The following is a 25,094-nucleotide window of genomic DNA, read 5'->3' as shown; positions in this document are numbered from 1 at the left end:
AAGCTAACTTTTCTTTAAAAAATATTTAGCTCTAGAGAAAAGCTAAATATACAATTTTTATTTGTTGTCTAGCCGAAATTACCGCTTTTACTGTAGACTTAATTTTACAGAGTTGATCTTCATTATTTTGTGCATATAAATATGAAGGAAAATATAAAGATATTATACATACACGGGTAAGTGGGCAATAAAATAGTTTTTTACTTTAATATATATACGTGTCTTCCATTTTCTTTAATTAATTTATCACCGTACTTTATCTTTTATAACAACCATATTTCGTGAATTTCTTTTTAATATCACTTATAAACTAATAAATGTATTTTTTCAATACTTAATTTTTATATTAATATAGATTCCACATTTTTGGAGAAAACAAGAAAAAGAAGTTGATTGAAAAAGCCGTAGGAAAAAAAAATATGATGGTAGCTAACATAAATCAGAAACGAAGTATTACGTCATTTATATGTTTCCTTCTATTTATAATTTGTGCAATGTTATTTAACATATATGTATCTTACAAACTATCATCCTTGTTAATTTTAGCAATAACAGTAGTTTTATCGGTAACACAAAAAAATCGAGAATTCATATATAAAAAAAAAATTTTAAATAAGCGATGATTGGGCATACAAATACATTGATAAAATCTTAATTTTATATATAATAAATGAAGAATGTATAAACGGAAATAAATTAATAAATATGTTTATAAAACATTGTACTCATTTAAACTATTTTTTTTTATTTTGTTTATAGATTATCATTATTATAATAATATACTTTATCGGATCGCATCTAATTCTCTATTATATTATGAAAAAATCAATTAAACAAGCAGAACAAAAAATACAGATATATGACCCCGATGTTGTTGTTGGAATGTATTTTGGGGCTGTTGTAGCCATGAATCTTAATTATAAAAACGGAAAAAAACCTCTGGTAAATATAATTAATTTAGATCATGCAATCAATATGACCGTACGTGTCGTATATATGTATATATATTTAATTTCATATATTTGTTTTTTTTAATTATCATATAAATATCACTTTTTACCTACTATCTTAATTTAACAGGTTCTTGTATCCCCTTCCGTTAAAACGTTTCAGAAATTTACTCATAATTTAGGAGCTGATCTTTCTACATTTCCTTATGTAATAATTGTTAGTGGGTCAAATGATACAACAACAACTACAGGAACTTGTGACGAATTAGTTTCGACCATTCCAATAGGAAAAGGAAGACTTGAAATAGTTGATGATGACCATTCTTATTCAAAATTGAAAGAATCTGATTTTAAGTAATTAAAACTCGAGTAAAAGAGGGGATATGATATGACCCTATTATATATTGTGTGTATATACATGGAATATATTAAATTGTATAGTGGATTGTGAAAATAGTTCATCTTTATTTAATGTGATTAAATGCATTTTTTTTGTAGGTCGTGGATTAAAGAGGCAAAATATAAGCCTTCAACTTGTTTAGTTAATGTGACAAAAAAATTAAAAGATGAACAATTGGGGCAGCGTATTAAGATAAAAACAAACTCCTTTAGCGAAATTACACCATTTGAGAATGAGAATGAAGGCGTGAACGAAGACGATCCGTTAGTTTAAATACAATTTCAAAAAGCAATTTCGGCATGAATATACATACGAATGAAGTTTTATTATTTATTCAGATACATTGAACTATAAATAAAACCTAAAGAAAACATATGTACATATGTTGGTTTTGATAAGGAGGCTTTGCAGTTTTTACGACATTTTTATTTTATAAAAACATTCCTTTAGTCTTTGGCTTTATCAAAATATATTTACACTTGACCAATTTGTTGAAAACTTAAGTATTGTACATGCATATGTATGTACTTTCATTATGTGCAAACAATTATAAGGCTATTTGCATGGGTACATTACTCACATTGTTTCATTTTATTGTTTAACTGTCTGGGTATTAAGTATATCTACATATATATTGTATATTTATTTACTTGCATTTATTTTGTAGAACATTTTTGATTTATACATCTCTTTGTAAAGTCACAAATTTCATGTATATATATTTTTGAATGTTTAAAGAAATTTAAATATTAAAAAATATTTTTCATTCGATATTTATCTCTATATATATAACTTTTCAAAAGTTTTGAGAAATATCGATTTCATTGTTTGATGTACTTAGATTTTTTTTTGTGCTTTTTTACATTATTTTATTTTTGGATATTTATTCTATCTTTGTTTTTTTCTATTTTGATTCCTTACAATTTTTATTATTATTTAACCCGCTTTAGTTATATGTATTAATCATTTTAAAGTTAATCGGTTTTTCTTTTTTGGGGGGGGATGAGAAAATGGAATAAATACTGTTAAATATTATTTAATATTAATTTGACAAACCCTGAATAAGCATATCTTTAAAAGAGTGAATAATTAATTGGTTAATGAATAAGCAATCATCCGATAAAGCTTATATATATATATTTCACGAATTTTATTTATTGTCATAAAAATGTAACTTGAAAAAGTGTGAAGTAGAAATTATTATAAAATGATAAATCATTTCAAAAAAAATATATTGTTGGAAAATTATATGCCTATAAATTATTTAAAGAAAAAATATGTTAAGGGAAATTTGCTTTTTTGTTCATATAGTTCAAAAAATAATTGCAATTTATATGAAGTTGGGGGGAAACCAACATTATTAAATTTCCATAGGATAAGGAACTCTGTGAGTAGTATCAAGAAAATTAAAATACACAGTTATAATAAAAATAATAATGGAATTAAGAGAAGTAATAATAAAGATCGTGTAAATTTATTTAGTGAAAAAGACAAAAAAGAAAACTCTAATAAAAATGAACAAGGCATTATTATGTATTATCCAGAAAACTCAAGATTTCCATATGTAACGATTTGTGTGATTTTAGGAATGATAGGAATTTCATCTTTCTTTAAAACTTTAATTTATAACTTAAAGAATTGTGATAATGAAAACGATTTAATATCGCAAGTAGATAAAATATTAAACTATTTAGATAACTACTTTATTATATATAATTTTGAAGAAAATGAAAAAAATACAGAATATAAAAATGACATATTTAATATAAAATATTTAACATCACAATTTTTTTTAAATGAAAATATACTTCAATGTGCAGTTCAAATGTTTACATTTTTTCTAGCTTCATGTTTCCTTGAAAAGCATTATGGATCTTTAATATATATTGGATTATTTTTAAGTGGCAGCTTGTTTTCTAACATTGCCACTACTTTGTTTTCTGATATTATTAAGAGTGCAGAATCATTAAAGTTTATTAACTTTGTTCTTATACACCCATCTGGATCTATGTCCTTTATATGCGCATTTTGTTCCATTTTTTTCCAAAATTGTGCTATATGGAAAAATATACCAATTAACTGTTCTGTATTAATCGTACCATTTTTATTCTCAAGCTTTTATGGGCTCTTATCATTATATAAAATTAATAAGCATAATTTAGAAGAAGTAAATAAGATAAATAACACAAACACATATGAAGACAATAGTTCGATTGAAAGAACAAAATTCGATTTAGAAAATAATATTATTAAAACCGTTGATAACGATGATAAAAAAAAAACTGTGCAGTATGTAAAGGAAGATAAGCATAATCATAGAAATGATAATTTCATTCCTTATAAACAAAACGAAGCTCTAAATATATTACAAAATTTCTTAATAGCTGAGAAATGTGATTCAATAATAAAGAAACAGAAAACAGAACATGTTTTTTTAAATAGAAAAATCCAAAACTTAAAAAAAGAAGCACTAAGAAATATTGATGAAATAAATAATAAATATGAAAAAATATTTTTTAGTCTCTCTTCCGCATTTACAGATGTATTTGGTATTGTCTTAGCATCAACGCTTTATTTGCTCAAAATTTTGAAATGAATTCTTATCTATTTTATTTCACTAATATTCAAAAAGGGTTTAAAATGGAAAATTTTTATTTAGAGAAAAAAATAAATAAGTTTGCTTTACTCGTCTTTAAGTATTATTATGCGATCTAAGATACAAATTTACTTTGAAACGATGAAAAAAAAAAAAAAAATAATAATAATAATAATAATTAGATGGTTTTCTCCATTAAGCACATAATTATGACCCTATAACCATTGATGATCCATCGTCCTATTCCGTTAGCTTGCGATAACAGAAATCATATATCTTCTCTTTATTTATTTGAAGGTCCTTTTTCATTTTTTAATTTCATTAAATGTAATTATATTCGTTCATTAAAATTGAATAATTATATCGCATGTGTGTAGAATATTACTTAGTTTTTTTTTTCAATATTATTTATATTTTTTCCTAAAAATGGAAGTTTTGGTTTTTCACGTTTTATGTTTAAACCTTTAACTATTATATTTCTTTTTTCATGTGTTAATAATATATTAGAATTTTTATTTTTTCCTAGTTCATTTATATAACTTGCTTTATTATTATCTTCTAATTTACTCTCTGACAAATTTGTATATAATTTGTGTTCCACATCAAAAGACCTTTTAGTTTTTCGTAGAAATTTATCTTTTATAGAATCAGTATTATATTTTGCGGTTCTTAAGGATATATTGCGTTTTGCTTTTACACATTTTTCTTCATTATTTATATCATTATGAATATTTTCAAATGCAGCGCTGGTACTTTTTTTTGTTTCTACACAATCCCTGTTTTTTATCTCTTCATTAAAATGCACTGTATCTTTTACTTCACTTATACTACTCTTTTTATATTCAAAAGATTTTATTTTTTTACTAAATTCCTTTTTATTATATATATAATTTTTCTTTGAATATGTACTATCTTCTTCAGAGCTATTATCGCTTGTCCATGAGTTTTTAAGACTCTTTCCACTATCTTCTTTATTTTCTTCCTTGACAGTTGTTTTATTATCTCCTCCTGAGTGATGGTCAAAATTATTTTCTCCATTTTCCTTTTCAATATTATGAACTTCCTTTGATGCTTTGCTTACCACTTTAGTGTTCACAAAATTGAATGCACTGAATAAATCTGTAATGTAATTGGTTACATTATTGGGGACATCCTATAATGGTACGCAAATCATGCACACATGAATTGAAAGCTGCATATATATATATTCACACACATTTGGGGGCGAAAGGGCACAAGAAAAACAAATAAATGAGCAAATATTCTCTTAATTTTTATTCTTATTATTTTTTTAGTTACTTGTTTAGCAGTCTCTTCATTTTTACACGTAGTATCAACTTTAACTTCGTCTTCTGAAAAAAATAATAATATTTCATAATTAAAAATTGTTAACGAATATATGAGAAAATAAGCTAAACATATATTCTGAATTTTATCTGTGAAGTGGCTCCTGCTACTACCACAGACGTTTTATTATCCATAATACCCACCTGAACTGTCATCTTCTTTTCTATCATTGTCTATACTCCCTATACTGCCTACGCTATCTGAGCTTTTTATCCTTTGTGAATTACCTGCACTGTTCGTATATTTTACTGCTTTGTTTTGAATATCATTTTCATTCAAATCCCTGCTTTCTTTACTTGTTCCATTTGTTTCATTTGACTGATGATTGCTATTTTTTTTTAGCGTAATCGAACATTTCTTTCCATTTTGTTCTTTTAATTTTAATAATTTATATATCATCGGATTTTCTTTTTTTTTTTCTTGGCTAGTTTTAAATTCATTCTCACTTTTTTTCTCGCCACATTTTTCACTTAAACTAGTATTCGATACTTGTGTATTTATATTGTTATTAGTTGTGTCTGAATTTTCTGAACAGTTCCCCTCCGATGAACATATGTTTTTCTCCAAGTTTCCTTTTTTCAATGAAATATTTTTTTTTTCAAAAGTTGTTTCTTTCACTTTTGTTAAATTTTTTACTGAAAATAAGATTGGATTTTTGACGATTTTTTCTAATTTTGAAAAATTTACATTTTTTTTTTCTATCAAAGATATATCATTATTCATATTAACCCCTTTTAATCCTGTATTAATTTTTTGGGGTATTTTTTCCCCTAATGGTTTTACACTTTTTTTTATTCTATTATTTTTTACAATCTCAGAAATTATATTATTATTTTCTTCTGTTATTTTTTCAGTACCAGTTTCCTCAATTGTTTTATTTATGGTTACATCTTGTTTATCTAAACTTTCGATTCTCATCACATCTTTATCTACACCAGCCTTTACTGTTATTCCATTCTTATAAATATTTGTTTCGCTGCTTTTTTTTAAAATTAATTTGGAATTAAAACCACTTTTAGATTTATTCATTTTAGTAATTTTTCCTATAGTATTTTCACAGGTTAAATCATTTTTATTGTTCAAAACAACATTTGTTTCCGATTTTTTTGTAGATATTTTTTGTTCCATTGGATTTTTATTTTTATATTTCTCTATAAATTTTAATGGAACATAATTTTTTTTTCTTATGTAGCCACTTTTTTCAATGTTCTTCGATTTTAAAAAAGATTTTGGTACATCTTTTAATGGGGTTATAAAATTTTTTTTTTCTATGGAACCAGCGTTTTCCTTTTGTGTCTTTTTTTCATCACATTTTTCTTCTTTAGAATCGTTACTTTCATCTATTTGTTTTATCTCGCTCAGTTTTTCAGCTGTGGTTACGCTATTCCTGTGAAAATGTTCTTTGCAATTTATCCTGTCTATTCCATTTATGTTATCTGCTAATAACTCCTCCAATATACTTCCTTTCATTATTTGAACTTTTTCAGGAAATATTTCCAAATTTTTTTTTCCCGTAAAATGCTTATACGTATGATCAATGTATCTTAGACTATTATTACTTTCTCTATGATTTGATTGAGATATTAAGTAATTATTTTCTAAATTTGCAATATTTAATATTTCGGATAGCGCAGATATAGTATTATTTTTATAGACATCATCATCATTTAACATAATTTCTCTTAATGTAGGTTGGCAAATGCTTGGATCCTTTAATGAAATAGCTTTTAATTTTATACTTAAAGGAACCGAATTCCATATATTACATAAATGTAACCATTTTTTATCATCAAATAATACTGCTATATATTTTAAATCATTAGAACTTTTTTCCCATAAATGACGGTATAATAACCATGATCTATTATTTGTTTTTACACATAACCATTTTAAGTCTCTTTTACACAATTCCCATCTGTCAACAATAGCTAACCATCCTTTATCATTTGTTTCAGAACTTAACCATTCTAAATCTTGTAATTTATGAGAAGTTAATCCCATTTGTCCGTTTTCTTCCTCCTTAATACCAGATCCATTATCTCTAACTACATGCTCACTATTTAATTTGGTTAATATTATGTGAATTAGTTTTGTACATTGGTATATTTTCTTATCCCTCTAAAAAAAAATGTTTCAAAATATATTTAAAGAATTATAAAGTGATTGAACAGTTATGCATTTATATATATGGAGAAATAGTATGTGTGTATATGAATATGCATAATGGAGTCTCTTAATTTGTTCTCTTTTTATTTTTCCATACAATTGAAATCGAGGTCAATATCGTGTGAATTAACGGAAGAGAATGCAAGACTAAATAAATAAGAAGTAATAAAAATAATGTGTTCATGTTGAATGGAAAATATATATATGTAGAGCTTTTTCATTTTTTCTTCGGCATCCTCATATTACCTGGTTTATGAATGTTCAAACATATGTGTTCTATTATATCACAAATAGCATTAATAAAAACATCTATTAATTGTATATTTATATTCTTTACTTGTCCGGTGTTGCTCTATATGCACATATGCATATATAATCATATGTGTAATTTAAATCAATGCAATTATTTTTCCATTATTTCCAATTTTATTATGTCAAATATTAAAAGAGAAAAAACAGTCTAATAAATTTTTCAATGAGAGAAAACAAAAATTAAAATGGTACAATAAATATATGTTTTTTCTTCCTTTTACCTTTAAATTCCTTATTTGATTTTTATATGAATATACACAATTTTCATATTTTTTTATTTTTTGGGATGCTCTACAAAAAATGTTTAAAAGGGAAATGGAATTAAAAGTGTTATGTATATGAGTATGATTGGGCGTATTCTTATTTTTTTAAAGACATTTAAAGTTTTAATTATACAATCTTTTATATTCTTTTAGCTCATTTAATTCGACTAAATAATCTTCATGATAATTTGGCGTCTTCTACAAAGGGTGAAAATATGTAAAAGCTTGGAATCATTTAAATGAATACATTTTAAATGTGCATGGAGCATGGCATTATTATTATTTTCAAATTAAATATACGTAAAATAATACATTTTTTACCAAATTTTCCTTTTTTTTATTTAATCGAAGATTTTTGTAGCATCTAAAAATGTAAGCAACACATAAAATAATATATAAGAGAAAATATTTAATAAAAAATGTAATTCATCCTTTTTTTGCGATAAATAATTTGTTTCCAATGTTACATTGTATTGTTTTCTTCTAAAGGGTATCCCAAAAAGTTCCCAGATAGAAAATCATGATTTACTCCTATCTATGATTAAATTTGAGAAAAATATGTTTTGTTTTGGAGAAGGAATATATATGTATGTTATTTTATTTATTTTGATTATTATGTTATAATTCTTTTTTTTCAAGCAAAAATAAATTAACCATTATTGAGGCACATATCATATATTTACTTCCTCTAATAAGTTACCAATATTTTTACATTACTGTAATATTTATATAACACAAATCAAATTTGAAATGCATTTGAAATATATGCAATTGGTATTATTTGGGGGGTTCTCTTTTTAAAATTATAAAAAAATATAACTCATTTGTTATAAAAATGTAATATTGTCTAGATATAAAAATAAAATTATGAAAATTGTCTAAGTTATATATTGATATTAATTTTTATATGAATTAATTAAAAAAGCATGTTTAATATAACACCTTGAAATAATAAATGTCTATTATTACAATGTGTGTTGTTTTAATTTACATTGTTGTTCATATTGTTTATTGAAAAATATGAACATGTAATGATTTAATAACATTGAGAATGAAAATTAAAGCATAATTGAATGATTAATATATTGCCTGTACATAATTTTGTTGTAATATTTTTTGACCCAATAGCATTTAAATATTTTCTCTTTTTTGGTTTTCTCTAAGCTTATATTAATATAATTTTTATCCTGAACAATGTGTGCACAATAAAAAATTATGCATATATTAAAAAAAATATATAAGTAGAAAAAGCTACATAACAATTTATAGCTTCTTGGATAAAACAAAAAAAAAACTATTTGCATATTCCTTTATATTACATATGCATGTGTCACATGCTATTTTATATATTTTATTTTGGTTTAAATAAATTATAATATATTAAAAAATGTGTTAATTATTAATTTATCAGATTCAACGAAAGTAAATAAACTATATATTTTCTTATAATAATGTCTTATTTTTGTACCACATAAAAAAATAATATACTAGCATGAGTTATTTATTTTTATACATATTTATTTAATATATAAATTTAATTTGTTTTTGTTTTCCTTTAATATATATAAATATATTTAAAAAGGGAAATAAAAGGGATGAAAAAATATACAATACGAGCGAATATATATTCATAGCGTATAAACGCAATATTTTTCCAATTAAAATATTAATTTCACACTAACAGCTTTAGTGTGTCCAACATTTCTGGAAGAATATAAATATAACGTTTTTGTGGTAAATAATCTTGTGAAATTTTAATAATATAACATTAGATTCCTGGAAACTTAGCCTTTAGTTTCAATCGGATTTTTTTCTTTATTTCCTTTTTTCATCTCAACATAATTATGAATTCTTGATATATTAATTTCAGTTGTTGATATTTGTTCGTGTAACCATATAAGTTCCTTATCCTAATTTAAAGAATTGAGTTTTTAAAAAATATAAATGAATAATAACATAGGAGCACATAGATGTTTTGCTACACACAATGTATACATGTCTGGAATGTGATAACAAGTATCTATAAAACGTAATACTAATAAACAAACACGATTTTACACATTTTTTAAGCTATACCATTTCTTCATACAAATTTATTGCTCTTTCTAAATGCTGATTTAAAAGTTCTATAGCTTCATTGAATGGAAATTCAACCATTACATTAGCCTGTTATATAAAATAATAAATATTAACCATTTATAATATATAAATAAAAGGTGTTTCTCGAAAAAACAATACTATGAAAACAATATTTTCACAACCAGTTCAGACATTCTTCATAATTTTTTTTCAATATTTATATGTACCCCTAGCCAAAGAAGAATATTATCACATTTTTCAATTACTCCCTTAGCATATAACGATTCTTCAAGGGGAAAATAATGTTCCAAGGCTGCTGTTTCATTCATTTGCTATAAAAATTTGTAATTTACAAGAAATTATATATATATAAGAAAATATATGAATATAAATTGTTCGCTAGTATGGTTTTACTAAAATGAATTTTGTAATTTCACAAAAATGGAATCTTTAACTTTGTAATATATTAATTTTAACCTTTCTTTTATATAAGGTATTTACAACTTTTAAGGCATCTTTTAACTCAGGTATTTTCTTTTCAGTATTCATTTGTCTAGTTACAAAAGTGTGCTCCATAAATTTATATTTTCTGAAAATAAATAAAAGTAACGTGCTATTAAAGAATATCTCATTCATGTTATCCTTTTTTATTATTTTTATAAATTCCAAAGAAATAAGCATATGCATATATTCAAAGTTTTGTGTTTTCTATTAACAATACTTACAATAAAAGTTCTTTTGCTAATCGAAGAATAGTTTCCTCATTTTTATTTTGTAAAAATTCTGTTACATGTTCCTGTGTAAAATTTTTTTTCATTATAAAAACAAAAAAATTAGCATGTATATATTTCTCCCTATTTTAGAAATATCAAATAAATTTTATTACATATATTGTCTTATACAACTATGCGAAAAAAAGAAAGCATATATTAATAATTTATTTTATAATTTTCTCTAACTATGAATTTTGCTCCTGGGATATTCCTTACAGACCTTGTATTGTCGGTCAAATCATCAAATGACATTTTTTTTATAAATAAAATAATAACAATGGAATTCAATCAAAAAATATGATAATTTATGATTCTTTAATTTTTTGCACCAAATAAAAGCTATAATTGTTATATAAAAAATGTGTTTTCAAGGTGTCACAAATATGTATATATTATTAACTTATTCAATTATTCATATATGGGATTAATCTTCTATATTATAGGATATAATCTTTATAATTTGAGGCTCATTCCAGTTACGTAAAATATATTCATGTCATTATTTTTCTTCATTGAACAAAATATAATTCCTTTTCTCTAATTTTGCAAGAATATCATATTCCTATGAAATTATTTCCAATCTTATATGGGATTGTAGAAAGTTTGCTAGGATTTTGAATCTTTGATATTATGTACTTATTTCAGTATTAGTAATTTTTTTCTTGCATAGTAATATAATCAATTAACTATAAAAAATAGTTTTCTTTTTTTAATTTTACAAAATTTACAATACAGTCTCTACATATATGCACTTCCTATTGTACGTTTTATGTCAATATTCTGTTTTATGAAACGTGTATAAAATATTTATCATTATTATTGATTTTTTCTTTTTTCATATTTTATTCGCTACATTTATTAATTATATTTTGTGTACCTTATTTTTTATTTACTTTTTTTCTTTTGTTTATAATACAAACATATGAAATATTTATTTTTTTCATTGGCAAGAATAACAAAATAGTTTAACCCCAATTATACATACTATTATGTTTTAGTACATAACACTAAGGGCGAAAAATTACCATTTAAATAAGACGAACTAATATACATACGTATATGAAAACATGTCTTAATAATATGTTTATATTTGTAAAGATAAAATTGTATATTCATATATATTGAATTGCATTTTTAAAATAATTCATTTATAAATTTGTTCATATCTATAAAGTGATGTAGCTTGCTTTACACAAAAAAGGAAAAAACGTTATGAACATGAAATAAGTATATTTTCCATTTCCTCTTTATTTATGGTTATTGATTTCTTATTTGGTACACCACTACGAAATGTAGCATATATGACTCATATCGTATTTATATATATAATGAATTTTCTTTGATTGTTTTTTCCCTTTTAATAAGTGTTAATATTTATAGAACAATGTTATAATTCTTTTCTTAAATTTTTTTTTTAAATATATACAAAATTAAAAATAGCATACTTTAATAGCTCATATATTTATCCCATTTTTTGATTGTCTATATTCAATCTCTTTTATACTTTTTTTTTTAATATTTGTATTTAAATTATATTAGTTTTTAAAAAAAATATTTTTTTATATATTTTTTACAAATAAAAAAACAAATGTTCGAAAAATATAAAAAACATAAAAAAAGAAAATATGGCAATTAGCATGAAATGTGTATAGTATGTGGGCATGTGCAAATACCTTGAATTTTGGTATTTGGAGACTTTTCTTTTTTTACTTCTATAAAACAGGAAGTTATTGTAAACTTAAAAATAGTTATATACTTCTTATGATATATAACCATATTTAAATAAAAAAAACTATCGGTTTATTATTTCCCCAGAGGAAATATATTGAAAAAATTTGTATCCGTCTATCCACGTCCATAGATATAAAATTTGAGAATATTTAAAATAAAATATATTGTATATATATATTTTTTAATTTTTTATTTATATTGTAAAAATATAATCGTAAAATAACATTATTCCTCTAAATGTGTAACGAAAAAGCTAACAAAAATGCTGGTATCCATTATTAACTGCAAATAACATTTTACCCCCAATACCCATTCGTATACAATCTCTGTGACTTATTACACCACAACTAGTTTGCATTACCCATAATCCTGTATTGAATCTTGTACGAAATTTGAGTTCATGAGGTGTTAGCCATATATCTCTACTTGGTTTTGATACAACTCGAATATTCCTTATGACCTATATAAAGAATAATTATTTACATACATATAATATATGTATAGTGTGCAAAATATATACACGTGTGTTTATAAATATTACCGGTGCACCCTTGTAATGTTTTAGTAGTATATCTATTTTTGTTCCCTTAATTGCAAACCCTCTAATGAGACCTTCCTTTTGTAGTAACTCAAGAATTTGAACATTTAATACGTGAAATGGACATTTTTGAGTCATAGCATCCGTTCGTAATAAAGATACTACCATTTCACATGCTCTCTGCATTTTGTTTTTTTTTTTATAAAAATTTATAGCAGAACTATATAGGATGGGTATATATTTTTTTCTTTTTTTTTGGCATATTTATAATTTTTAATTAAAAAAAAATTATATACAAATTTTTATTAAAAACATTAAATACAAATTAAAAAAGGGAGAAAAAAAATAATTAAAATAACAAAGGTGAAAATAAAACGAAATGAATAGAATTGATGAGTAATTAAAATATTCATAAAAACATGAGTAAAAAAATGGAAGCATTCCTTGTATTATTTATATCTATATATTTCAAAAAAAGGAAATTATAAGTATATTTTTTTTTCTTATGCCATGTTAATTTTTTTATTTTTTTGCATATACAGAATATAGAAACATCGTCGGATTTTTATAACCATTTAAATTGCATTTTACACATTTATAGGTACATATATTATGTATGTATTTTGAACGAAATTTTAAAAGTGTATTTGGATATCTTTAATTAGGTAAAATCCTTATACCTAAATAATTATCTCTCATATATTTATTGATTAAAAAATCCATACCAATTTTCATAACAAGGATTTATCATATATTATTATATCATTAATATATTGCCTTATATGCATTGAAGCAAAGAATAAGTAAAAATATATAAGCATTTTTTATTTTTTAGAAATTTCAATACAATTTTCTAGACACCAATACGGCTCTATTTTTTTTAGTATTTCATGTGCATGCATTTAAAAATAATTAATACTATTTGTTTTATAGAATTGTAATGCTGCACAACATGCATACACATACATATATTTTTATGTGTGTTATGTAACAATTCGTATGTATTAAAATTATTATATAACAAAATATATTTATAACCATTGTAGACCATAATATTCAATATTACATATATTCAAATGATGGTAGACGATGTTATTGCAATTACAAATTATAATTCATCAACGAAAAAAAAAACGTTTAAAATAAACTTGATATATTTGAAACGGTAAATTAAAATATTTTGTTAAAAGGTGTATTATTATCAAAACATTAATAAATGTTACGGCGGTAAATAAATATATATATATATTGGTAAAAAGACAATATATGTATATTTGCTTCGAAACTACTATAATTAGTACGTTAAACATTAGTATATAAAATACAAATGCCTATATATGCATGTGATCATAATCTTATATGCATAAATTAAAACATATAACTCAATTTCGTGGTGAAATAAATTTTCTTTCTTCCCTTGTGTGTTCTAATTTGGTATTTTTTTGTTCTTATATTGTCAGCTTACAAATAAATTATTTTCTCAATAAAATAAAAATGTTTTCCCTTAAATTGATCAATCTTAATTTATGAATTTCCAAAATATTACTTGGTTGCATGCAAAACAAAATATTTCTAAAAAGTGTAAAAAAAAAAAGTAAGAATATTTCCCTTTAGTATTACATCAATACTATTTAAAATAAATGTTATAAATTGTTTTATATTTTATTTGCTTGTTTACTTTATTTTTATTTTTTGGAGGGATGGAGCATAATTTTTAAAATTATTTTTAATATTATATCTACAAAATGGTGAATCCGAATAATTTTTTTTTTCTGCTGTCTATTCTGGTTTGCTGTTTATTTCTTGAACAGGTTAAACATAACACAGCTACTATATTGACATTGTCTATACTTAAAAAAATAAAATAATAATATCTCGATATATTTATTCATAATTTTGTGTATTTCCACTTTTAGCGCACTGTATCAGAATTTTCGAAGAAAAACCAACACCCCAATGGTGATAATTAATTATATAAAATAAATGTGATAAAAAGACGTAGAAGATATACATATTCATATATTCTGATTATTTTTTACGAAACATATATGCGTATTTTTTTTATAGGATATAGAAATTCAAATATCCAAAAAAATGGCTCAGTAAAATCAACTAATTTGAAGTACAAAAACAACGTTAAAAATTTATTCAAAAAAACAACCAAATTAATAAATGAAAGAGGGATTAGTTTTGCTTATGTTAATTTTGGAAATATTTTGGAGCTAGAATCTAAAAACCCTTTTAGCCTTATAAATAGCATTTATTCAAAAGAAAAGGAAAAATGTAACATAAAAAAAATATATACCAACTTTAATATATATCATTTTATTGTATTTTTTCAAATTTACACATTTATTTGTTCATTCGTTTTATTTTGTCTTTATTACAATTAAAAATTTCATTTAATGACTTCCCTTTATCCACATTATATTTATTTCTAGATCTATCTACATGTTATAGCGATGGGAAACCCAAAAATGTCGGAAACTGTAATAGATTTACACTTTCAGGAAATATATGTGATGCTCCTATTGAGTTTGATGTGAATAATAATTTTGCATTGAATGAACAAAATGAAAATTATTCAAAATGTTTAAGTGATAATAAACCTGAATATAGGATAAAGAGTTAGAAATTTAAAATTATTTATTATGTCTAACACTCTTTATATGACATCTTCAATAAAAATATACATCTCTTTTTTTTTTAATAGATAATAATCATATTGTAATCCAATCAGGAGAAAAATTAAATCTAAAAATAAAAAATGAATCATTTCTTTTGAGAACATCTATAATTATTACAGGAGATAATTGTTTAAATAAAGTGAAAATAAAAAGTCCTCATTTTATATTTCAAAAATTGGAAAATAAATTTGGTATACCCATATTATATAAAGGGCATGTAATAGGTTCTCAATTTCAAAATATTAAAGTGTCGAATGATGCTGAAGGTTTATTTAATGTCTGTTCTTGTATAATTGATTATTTGTATTACTCTTATAATAAGTGCTCTAGCAGTAATAAGCATTATTCAGAAGTGTTAACTATTCGAGTTATTAAAAAACCGACAAATGAGGGGAATAATACAAAAAAATTTAAAACAGGGGAAAAATATTCTATTAATTTGCAAGAATATGTAACTCCATTTCCTATTAAAAGTGCTTTTATAATTAAAAATGTAGAAGGTTATACATGTAATAATATTAAGAATATACCTTTTAATGAAATGCATGAACATTTCTATAAAAGTGAAAACAAAATGCATTTTTATGATATGTTTATACATGAAACGGATTCTATAATTTTTAAAGATGATATAATTTTTCAAAAACCTGGAGATTATTTATTATGTTACACATCCAATGATGGTCGAGTTGACTACTCCGCTTTACTTTCTCCAATTTTAGTTATCGGTTAGCACTCATTTCGTAGTGCCTTTTTTTTTACTATTTCGTGAATTATACAAGTTTTACCCCTAATATACATAGATATGCACATTTTAGTATGTATATAAATATAATAGAAAAAAATATAACATTTTTCTCTTTATTTTTCAGGGTATAATTTAGACAAAATGAATTACATATATATCGACTTAAATGTGTCCAAATTAAATATAGAGCATTCAGTTGTTTTGCAGAAATATAATTTAAATGAACCATTAAAAGATATATTTTTCAAAAAGAAAGAAAGGATTCAATGTTCAGGTGAAAATGTAGCTTATTCTAATAATGTTTCTGAAATAAATAGTGATAACGATAGAAATTTAATTTTAGAGGTTATACATATATCAAATATACAGTGTGACGAATATGACGTGATATTGGAAATATGTTCAAAATATAATGATAATAAAGACGATAAATACAACTTAATTGGATATGCAATTATAAAACCATATATTTTACATAGTAATTATGATATAAACCATTTAAAATGTTTCAATATAGAACCCGATGATATTCAAATATATACAATGAATAAGGAATCCGAATTTTTCATATTTTTTCCTGAATTGCTAGAAAATTTTAATAAATATGATATCATTTATTTATATATATCATCATTATGTTATACAAATGAAAATGAAATAATTTTAACTTATAATCATGACAAAAATATGACGCCAATCTTTTTTAAATATTTTAAAATATCTAATCCTTCTAGTTCAATATTATATATTACAAAAGACAGCATAAAATTATATGTTTTAAAAAAACCAAATAAATCATTATATTTGTATGATATAACCCCAGAAAAAGTTGATAATAAAAAAAAAGTTATTAACAATAACAATTTAGATGATCCATATATAGATATTTTATTATCTTATTATTTAGATTATGCTGATTTTATAAAATGTGAAAACTGCTCAGACCCTATTATGATGAAACCAATATATGATGAAAATAAACTTCTCAAAAATATTTTTTTATTAACGTCACATCCTTATGATAAATTCTTAATAATAAATTTAGACTTTTCTATCCTTTATACGCATAATATTAATGATGTAAAAAATGAAGTATTATACTTTCGAGATATATCTTTCTCTTTAGACATTTTGGAACACCAGTCATTTTTTATATCTGATATTTCATGTGGAATTTTTAAAAATGAATCGCTAGATTGTTTTTTAATTGACCAATTAAACAATACCGTATTAGCTATAGAATATATTAAAATGTATAACAAAATAATTCTTATAGATACCTTTCAAGGGGAAAGTATTACCCATATTGAAGAGAATAAATTATACGATTCTATGCTTAATCAATTAGACACTTACTTGTATAAACCTCAGAATATAGTAGCATATCCCTATTATGATTCTTATGTTATATTTATAAACGAGGTAAGGAAAATGGACATAGTAAAAATGAGATAAAATGATGTGTATATGTATTGTTATAAAAATTTCATTTACATTATTACACGTGTGTTAATCGCTGTCTAATTTTATAAAAGTATGGATACATAAGTAAATTAATATATATATATACATACGTGTTTATATATTTTGTTCTTTCCATACTATTTTCTTAATATAGGATGAATCTAATGAATTAAATCTGATGCATTATGATAAAAAAAAAAAAAATAATAATTTTTCATATATCGGTAAAATAAATAATACACATATCGATATTGGTAAAATCAAAAATGTGTATAAATTTTACGACTATAAAGATCTAATTAACAGAAATATACTTTTAATTATAAGATACTACGAAAGAAATATACAATTCGTATATATACCTATAAGAAATATTTTGAGCTTTCTTGAATTAAAATATAACCATCCATCTGCTATACAAGATAATGGGCAAATATATGTACTAAAAATAATATCAGATAAAATACAAAAAATGAATATCCCTCATAACTTTCAAATAATTGTTAATAATATAAATAAATCACAATATGTTACAATAGATAAATATGATGGGAGTGTTCAAATAAAATTATCAGAATTTGTTGCAGATCCTGTCAATTTAACTGTTGAACTACGTGGGTTTTTTGTTGAATTAAAAATAAATATAGAATTTACAGTAATTTGCGCTGATGGTATGAGAGTGCTTAATGGAATATGTGTTCCTTGTCCGTTAGGATCATATAATAATATTAACGAATATATTAAAAATAAAACGATATACGAATGCACATCATGTCATGAAAATTCTACTACTAAATATGAAGGATCTATTTTTATATCCCAATGTTTGTGTTTACCAGGATATGAATTAAATGATAATGATGAGTGCATTTTATGTGAAAAGGGGACATGGAAACCTGAACTTTCTAATACGCCGTGTATTTTTCATTGTTATCCTAATTCATATAGTACAATTGAAGGGAGTAAGGGAGAAGATGAAAGTAAATGTAAATGCAATAAAGGGTTTTATTTTGTTTCTAAAGATTCCATAAACTTTTGTGAACAATGTGATATAGGGTACTTTTGTCCTGGTGGGTATAAAGTAGATAAAATAAAATGTCCGAAAAATACTACAAACACAACACAACAAAATGATTCTATAAAAAGTTGTGAATGTGAAAAAGGTTATGAACCCTTTGATTCTTCAGGTTTAATTAATTATAACTTTATTGAAAATCCAATTTTCAATGATTACAAAGATTTTACACATGAATTACAAAGCTCTCAAGTTTGTGTACCGTGTAAAGTAGGGTTTTATAAAACCATCATTTCAGATGTAAAATGTACACAGTGTTCTGCTCACGTATACACGGATACAGAAAAATCAACTTCTATATTTAATTGTAATAAATGTGAAAAAGGATACTATTTACATACTCGAGATTCATGTTTATTATGTCCAGATAACCATTATTGCCCTGGGGGTAAGAAAGGTAACGCAAAGAATGCAAATTATGAAAATGAGAAAGTTCCATGTAGCGATAGAAGTTTAACAATACCCCCAAATGAACTAAATATATCAGATTTAAATTGTTTATGTAAAAAGGGATTTGAATTTGATAGGCTAGAAGGGAATGAATTTGGTTGTTTAGAAATACCTAAGAATTATTATAAAGGCACATTAAGTAATACAAAAAAACAAGCATGCCCAGAAAATAGTGTTACATTATATACAAAAACAGAATCTAAATCAAAATGCATATGTACGGAAGGATATTATTGGGATATTCATAAATATAAATGTGTTAAATGCCCAAAAGGCCATTATTGCCCAGGCGGATATTTAAAAAATTGTTTTACAAGAAATACTTTACATATGTGTAAGCCTAAAAAAATAATGTGTCCTATAAAAAACTCAACAACGCAGGATGATAAACCGTTTAGCAAATCAAACTGTATGTGCGACAAAGGATATACTATAAATAAAGAAGCATTAGGGGAATGTGTTATGTGTCCAGTTAATACTTATAAAGATGTTATATCCAATGTTGAATGTACTATGTGCTTAGCACCTTACACAACAGATGGACAAATAGGAAGTACCAAAGAAGAAGATTGCACATGCTCAGGCGGTTATTATTTTTTTAATCATTGCTTACCTTGTACTGATAAAGATACTTATTGTATGGGTGGGAAAATGATAGTCAATAAAAAAAGAAAAACTGTTCATTATGCTCCATCAAAATGTTTACCAAATACAGTTGTATCATTTGAAACAGAAAGACCATATGACTCCAGTTTTTGTGTATGTAAAAAGGGCTATAAGCATGTCTATAGTGCAAAAAATTCCACAAAAATATGTGCACCATGTGAAAGTGGCTTTTTTAAAACAATAATCGGGGATTTTACATGTGAATCAAAATGTAAACCCAATTCAACTAGTTTTTATGGATCAACGCATGAAACGCATTGCTTTTGTTTAGAAAATTATTATTTTAAAAATGGGGTATGTATAAATTGTCCAGATGGTGCACATTGTCGTGGTGGTTTTGAAGAGGAAACGTTATTGAATATGAAAAAAAATGAAAATTATTTGGATCATTCCAAAATTAAACATGTAATGCCTGTTCCTAGAGAAAATTATGCACTTTATCGCTTAAAGGCAAATATACATAATTATGATTGGTTTATTGTAGAATGCCCAATCAAAGACGCTTGTTTATATAATGGAAAATGCTACGAGTCTATGACTAATTTTTTATGCGGAGAATGCAAAAAAGGATATACAAATAATTTTTCTAAATTAAACTTGTGTATTAAATGTAGTGGTATTATAGCTAATATTTTGTATATCCTATTTGTCAATATGTTCGCATTGTTATTTATAGTTATCATGGCATATTTAAATGTTTTTACGGGAACTAACAGAAAATCCGTTCATTCTATTGTTATAAAAATTGGTATAAATTACTTTTCTTGCATGAAGTTATTTTATATTATTGGAACAAGTGAAATGTACTTCCCCATCAATCTTTCGTCTCATGTTAATTATATGACTAAATATATAAAAAGGCTATTAAAGGTTAAAAAAAATTATGGCATATACTGTATATTAACAAGTTTCAATATATCACATGCAAATGCTTATTTTTATGGAATGCTTTATTATGCATTTAAACCTATTTTACTTGCGATGATATTAACAATTTTAATGTACATAGTAGTCGAAATGTATAAATACAAGGTTCGGGATAAAACAAATATAAAATTAAGAGTAATAGATGAAATTAAAGTGTTAGGAAATAATAAATTATACGACGAAATAATGCAAGAACTGATATCAGAAAGAGGATTGGTACTGTTCAGATACATATCAATACCTGGAGATTCACGATTTAAAAGAATTAAAATTTTTTTTGAAGATATGATTCCTATACATGTCACATTATTATTTTTTATGCATACAGAAATCACGTATTATATGTTAACATTATTAAATTGTAAAGCAATTTATTATAACGATAAATTTATAGAGCAATATATGAGTTTTGCACCTAGTGTAAAATGTGATTTATCTAAAGATTATGCAAAGTTTTTTATATTAGGTATAAGTGGATTAGTAGTATGGGGGATTGGTATTCCATTAATGTCTTATTTAGTGTTATATAAAAATAGAAGAAAGCTGCATAATGAAAATGTTTTGCTTAAATATGGTTTCTTAAACAATGGATTTAATTTTCAATTTTGGTATTGGGAAACAATTGTCTTTTTAAGGAAAAATATGATTTTACTAATATCAACTGTTTCTTTATTGAAGACGACTAGAGTGCTTGGTACCACTATGTGGTTATTTACTTGTGTTTCATCCTTTTTTCTCATATTACAGATAATACTTCAACCATTTGATTCAAGAAATTATCATATTTTAAATAGATTAGAAACTTTTAGTATGGTGGCATGGACAATTAGTTTAATAATTTTGGCATTTTTAACAGTGTCTAGTGCTAGTTCTACCGTGAATTTTTATGTTTTATTGTCTTTGTTATTTTTTAACTGTATTTTTATGGCTAATATTTTGATAGTTTTATGTAATTCTTATATGGAAAATTTAAGGCATATCAAGAAAAATATTAAAATTCCATTTTTAAGCAAATTTTTTGAAAAAATGTCAAAAATTGCTGAAGAAAAATGTTATAAAGAACCCATAGTTTCCTTGAATCTTCATGACAATTCAATTGAATTCACAAAGAAATATAAAAAGCACCATTTATTTGGGAAGCGTATATTAACAAACGAAGAAAAAAATTATTTTCTTAATGTTTTATCAAATTTTATATATTTTGGTATATTGAATTTAAATTTCACTATTTTTCATTCTTATTTTATGGAATTCGTGTTAAGATTATCAATAATTGATAACGAGTTGCTTCAAAAAAAGACAAAAAGTGGGCTTTTAAAATTAATTGCTAAAGAATCCCAAAGCATAGACGAATGGATAAAACTTAAGGAATGTGAATTAAAGAAAAGAACATTCTTTGAAAGACATAAAAAAATATTGAATTTGTTTACAAATAATTCGTTTATTATTCAAAATAACATAAAAAATATTATATATAAAGGAGACAAACATACAATAATTTCAGACTATGAAGTATTGATTAATGTCTTAAAATATGATAAAGATTTTATAACGGATTTCAACTTTTTATATGATGAGGATGCAGTCAAATCCGGTTTAATCCTTTCAGATTTACAATTGTCATTTACCAAGATAAAGATGAAAGATAAAGAATTAGTTATGCAATTATTTTCTATATTTATTGCAAAGAAAAATATTGTACATTTTGAAAGAGATATTCATCTTAAAAATAAAATTGAGCAGCTTAAAATATTGTATGAAACCCTTGTAAAGCCAAATGAAAAAAAGAAGTTAACATTTCGAAAAAATGTTGAAGATGCAGTTAAAGGAGATAAATTTGATTATAAGTTAATAGAAAATGAATTAATACCATTAAATAATAGAATAAATACCTTAATAGATAATTACCAAAAATTAAAAAATGATACTTATGGTGAAGTTGAATGTAATCCTAATGATAATCTTATTTTAAATGACAATGATTCAGAAGATTTTGACACCAATTTAACAAAATTTAATTTTCAAGAAGTACCAAATGATGTTGAATCAGAGGAAAATGTGATAAATGAGGATGCTGAAGATAATGTGGAAGAAAAACAAAATAATGATAAATCACAAGACAGTATTTAGAACATTTAATAATACACAAAATATTATTTTTATTTTTCTGAAAATATTTTCAAAAATGTTTTTATTACATATAGAATGTTTTAAGATGTATTTATATTTTTTTCTTTGGGAGTATTAATGGTATATATTAATTTTGCTATTTAATGTTCATACTAAATATTTTTTATATTATTAATATTATTATTAAATTCATTTTATTGTCTAGTTTCTATAAATGATTTTGAATACACTAAACAAAATTAAAATAATTAATAAAAATAAACGAAATAGTAATTGTTTTTTAATTAAATTATTTATAAAAATAACTATTCAAAATAATTATACTTAAAATAATATAAACATAAAATGTTAAAATAATATTATTAAATATATAATTAATAAACAAAATAATTAACATAAAAATACATTTATTAATATAAATAAAATAAATAATTAGTAATAAGCAATTTAATAATAAAATTAAAATATTTAAAAATAATTACATAATAATAAATATTAAATACATTAATAAACTATAATTATATTTATTAGTAAATAAATTGATTATTTAATATTTTATAAATAATGTGTCAATGATTATTAATTATTTATTTAAAAATTATATAATCAATTATATTTATATAAATTAATTAAAGAAAAATTATTAAATATAATTATAATATTAAATTCATAATAAAATATTATAATTAATTGTTATATTTAATTAATTATAATTTAAATTAAAATTATATGTAATAATAAATATTCTTTTAATTATATATTTATTAATTTATTTAATAAAATATAAATTAAATAATCAAATATATACCATCTATTTATATATTTATTATATTTTTAAATATTATAATATTATTAAATTCAATATATATTTAATTAATTAAATAATAAATATATTTTAATATATATTAATTATAATTAAAATTATATGTAATAATAAATATTCTTTTAATTATATATTTATTAATTTATTTAATAAAATATAAATTAAATAATCAAATATATACCATCTATTTATATATTTATTATATTTTTAAATATTATAATATTATTAAATTCAATATATATTTAATTAATTAAATAATAAATATATTTTAATATATATTAATTATAATTAAAATTATATGTAATAATAAATATTCTTTTAATTATATATTTATTAATTTATTTAATAAAATATAAATTAAATAATCAAATATATACCATCTATTTATATATTTATTATATTTTTAAATATTATAATATTATTAAATTCAATATATATTTATTTTATTATATAATTAATTTAGTTTATTTTTAAAATTATTTATATATTTAATTTTAATTATATTTATTTTTAATTAAATATTATTATATATAATTTAATAATATATTTTATTTTTTTAAATATTATTATATATAATTTAATAATATATTTATTTTTAATTAAATATTATATATTATTAATTTAATTTTAATATATATTTGTTTTATAATATTTTTAATATTATTAATTTTATTTTATTTTAATAAATAAATTTATTATAATATATTTAATAATTCATATATTAAAATGTACGTATATGCATATATTAATTTATTAGTGTGTAAAACAGTACTAATATATAATAATTTTGTTTATATTTAAAAAAGACATTTATATTTTCCTTCTATATAAAGGTTTTATTTTTATATTATAATGATATTAAGACTAAATAATCAATGGATTTGACTAATTTTTTTTTATGTGATATCAATTAAATATAATAGGGAATTGGATACTATATTTCAAATCATTTACAAAGTTGAACATAAA

The 25,094-nt window shown here is 22.7% G+C and overlaps 6 protein-coding genes across 6 annotated transcripts; 3 read left to right on the top strand and 3 right to left on the bottom strand.

The window, feature by feature from the left end:
* Positions 1–141: 141 nt before the first annotated feature.
* PBANKA_0616400 (conserved protein, unknown function) lies at positions 142–1,623 on the top strand (the record flags this gene model as incomplete). Its single annotated transcript, XM_034563804.1, has 5 exons — positions 142–176; positions 356–566; positions 760–942; positions 1,081–1,304; positions 1,449–1,623. 5 exons carry the CDS (start codon positions 142–144, stop codon positions 1,621–1,623), a joined length of 828 nt encoding a protein of 275 aa, XP_034420664.1.
* A 934-nt stretch (positions 1,624–2,557) lies between these two features.
* PBANKA_0616300 (conserved Plasmodium protein, unknown function) lies at positions 2,558–3,946 on the top strand (the record flags this gene model as incomplete). The annotated part of the gene is made up of 1 exon (XM_034563803.1): positions 2,558–3,946. One exon carries the CDS (start codon positions 2,558–2,560, stop codon positions 3,944–3,946), a length of 1,389 nt encoding a protein of 462 aa, XP_034420663.1.
* A 385-nt stretch (positions 3,947–4,331) lies between these two features.
* On the bottom strand, positions 4,332–8,691 carry PBANKA_0616200 (conserved Plasmodium protein, unknown function; the record flags this gene model as incomplete). The annotated part of the gene is made up of 10 exons (XM_034563802.1): positions 4,332–5,099; positions 5,246–5,298; positions 5,437–7,411; positions 7,557–7,606; positions 7,706–7,811; positions 7,993–8,062; positions 8,168–8,232; positions 8,356–8,398; positions 8,502–8,569; positions 8,689–8,691. 10 exons carry the CDS (start codon positions 8,689–8,691, stop codon positions 4,332–4,334), a joined length of 3,201 nt encoding a protein of 1,066 aa, XP_034420662.1.
* Positions 8,692–9,818: 1,127 nt separating this feature from the next.
* PBANKA_0616100 (prefoldin subunit 3, putative) lies at positions 9,819–11,138 on the bottom strand (the record flags this gene model as incomplete). The annotated part of the gene is made up of 6 exons (XM_034563801.1): positions 9,819–9,944; positions 10,111–10,200; positions 10,341–10,445; positions 10,591–10,702; positions 10,839–10,909; positions 11,073–11,138. The coding sequence occupies 6 exons, from the start codon at positions 11,136–11,138 to the stop codon at positions 9,819–9,821; spliced, it is 570 nt and encodes a 189-aa protein (XP_034420661.1).
* A 1,732-nt stretch (positions 11,139–12,870) lies between these two features.
* PBANKA_0616000 (mitochondrial ribosomal protein S8 precursor, putative) lies at positions 12,871–13,341 on the bottom strand (the record flags this gene model as incomplete). The annotated part of the gene is made up of 2 exons (XM_034563800.1): positions 12,871–13,077; positions 13,159–13,341. 2 exons carry the CDS (start codon positions 13,339–13,341, stop codon positions 12,871–12,873), a joined length of 390 nt encoding a protein of 129 aa, XP_034420660.1.
* A 1,559-nt stretch (positions 13,342–14,900) lies between these two features.
* On the top strand, positions 14,901–23,302 carry PBANKA_0615900 (cysteine repeat modular protein 2; the record flags this gene model as incomplete). The annotated part of the gene is made up of 7 exons (XM_034563799.1): positions 14,901–14,966; positions 15,072–15,114; positions 15,223–15,438; positions 15,597–15,782; positions 15,869–16,570; positions 16,715–18,012; positions 18,209–23,302. 7 exons carry the CDS (start codon positions 14,901–14,903, stop codon positions 23,300–23,302), a joined length of 7,605 nt encoding a protein of 2,534 aa, XP_034420659.1.
* Between the last annotated feature and the right edge of the window lie 1,792 nt (positions 23,303–25,094).

The sequence above is a fragment of the Plasmodium berghei genome, assembly GCF_900002375.2.
Source record: "Plasmodium berghei ANKA genome assembly, chromosome: 6".
Taxonomy (NCBI): domain Eukaryota; phylum Apicomplexa; class Aconoidasida; order Haemosporida; family Plasmodiidae; genus Plasmodium; species Plasmodium berghei.
This window is presented reverse-complemented; position numbering and strand designations above follow the sequence as displayed.